Genomic DNA, 1,410 nt, shown 5'->3' on the forward strand with positions numbered 1-1,410 from the left:
GATTTACCAGCTAAAAAGAAACAAAACTTTGCTAACTCACAGGGAAAATCTCAACATTTAACCCGTTTTTTTCCTCAAAATCAGTTTTTTGTTGCTACTGCTCAAACCTCAAAATTTTAGTTTTATGATTAAATTTCAGACAGTTCATTCAAATGATACGTTAAAAAGACTTTTATTCATTATATTTTGACAAAATGCAATTTTTGTTAACATTTTAGTCAAAACACTATATTTGCCTGTTTCTCCTTTTACAACTTTTGGACTTAATCCTCTTTTCGATGTGTTGGGTCACAAATATAACAGTATAGTGCAAAACACAAAGTGTATCTCATCACTTGTCCATTGGTTTTGTTAGGATGTTTATAAGCATTTGTCAGTGTAATAACACTTAATAATGTCTTTATAACTAGTCAAATGTTTTACACTTTACTTGAGGCAAGAATAAATATTACTGACTTTGTTATTAAAGCATTTGTCAGTGTAATGACACTTAATAACGTATTTATAGCTAGTCCAATGTTTTACACATTGAGGCAAGAGGAAATATTAATGACTATGTAAATACAGTACAGTATCTCTTGACAAGTCAGAGTATTTATAAGCATGTGTCAGTGTAATGACASTTAATGACATATTTATAACTAATCTAACATGTTCCACTTTACTTGAGGTAAGGGAAAACATTAATGACACATATATTGGTCTRATGACAGCCAAAGTTAAGACTAACAACAAATGTTAAAGTTGATATTTAATAGATTWTAMAACAGGTTATGATTTCWTCATTAATGTCAAGCTGTCATAAGAAAGACATTTTAAACAATGTCAACTTTGCACTAAAAGTGTCATAATTTACCAAATGACATTTAATGACAACAGTCYTAAACATTCATGAGGAGTTATTTAAGTTGATGACAGGTGTTATGTTATATTTATGACAGTCTTCTGCACACCKCTTCAAATAAAGTGTTACRTAAATAATTAGTAATAAAAACCTCACAAGCACAAATGTTTCCATTTCTTTCTCCTCTCTTTGTTTTGAACCCAAACAGTGTTTTCTACGAGAACCCACGATACATCATGTTTATCTGCATGGTGGTGAATGACGCCCTGCAGCTGACGCTCATAACCACGCTCTATGTGGTCAGCTACATTTTCAGGAAGATCCACGCCTCCGTCTGTTGCATTCTGGTGAGGAATAACTTATTTTTAAATTTACACACGCACTAAACTTGGTCTAATTTGTTCTTAAATCTTGTGCGTGTCAGGTTAACAGTGGTTTTTCTCTTATTTCCACACAAGGGTTTAAAAAAATAAAATTTAGAAAATGTAATAAAAAATGTCCTGATGCATCTCAGTAATCCAGGTAAAAAAATCAAAAAGAAAAAAAATTGTATAGGTCCTCTGGAC

At 31.5% G+C, this 1,410-nt stretch overlaps 1 protein-coding gene across 2 annotated transcripts in view; it reads left to right on the forward strand.

The window, feature by feature from the left end:
- Positions 1-1,410, forward strand: part of LOC106525025 (olfactory receptor 51I1-like) — a 6,606-nt gene that overhangs the window by 1,937 nt on the left and 3,259 nt on the right. For both annotated transcript variants that reach the window (XM_014019123.1, XM_014019124.1), the window contains one exon: positions 1,053-1,191. In XM_014019123.1, the coding sequence (XP_013874577.1) occupies positions 1,053-1,191 (139 nt within the window). The remainder of the gene's footprint in view (positions 1-1,052; positions 1,192-1,410) is intronic.

This window comes from Austrofundulus limnaeus, unplaced genomic scaffold, assembly GCF_001266775.1.
Source record: "Austrofundulus limnaeus strain Quisiro unplaced genomic scaffold, Austrofundulus_limnaeus-1.0 Scaffold210, whole genome shotgun sequence".
NCBI classification, from domain to species: domain Eukaryota; kingdom Metazoa; phylum Chordata; class Actinopteri; order Cyprinodontiformes; family Rivulidae; genus Austrofundulus; species Austrofundulus limnaeus.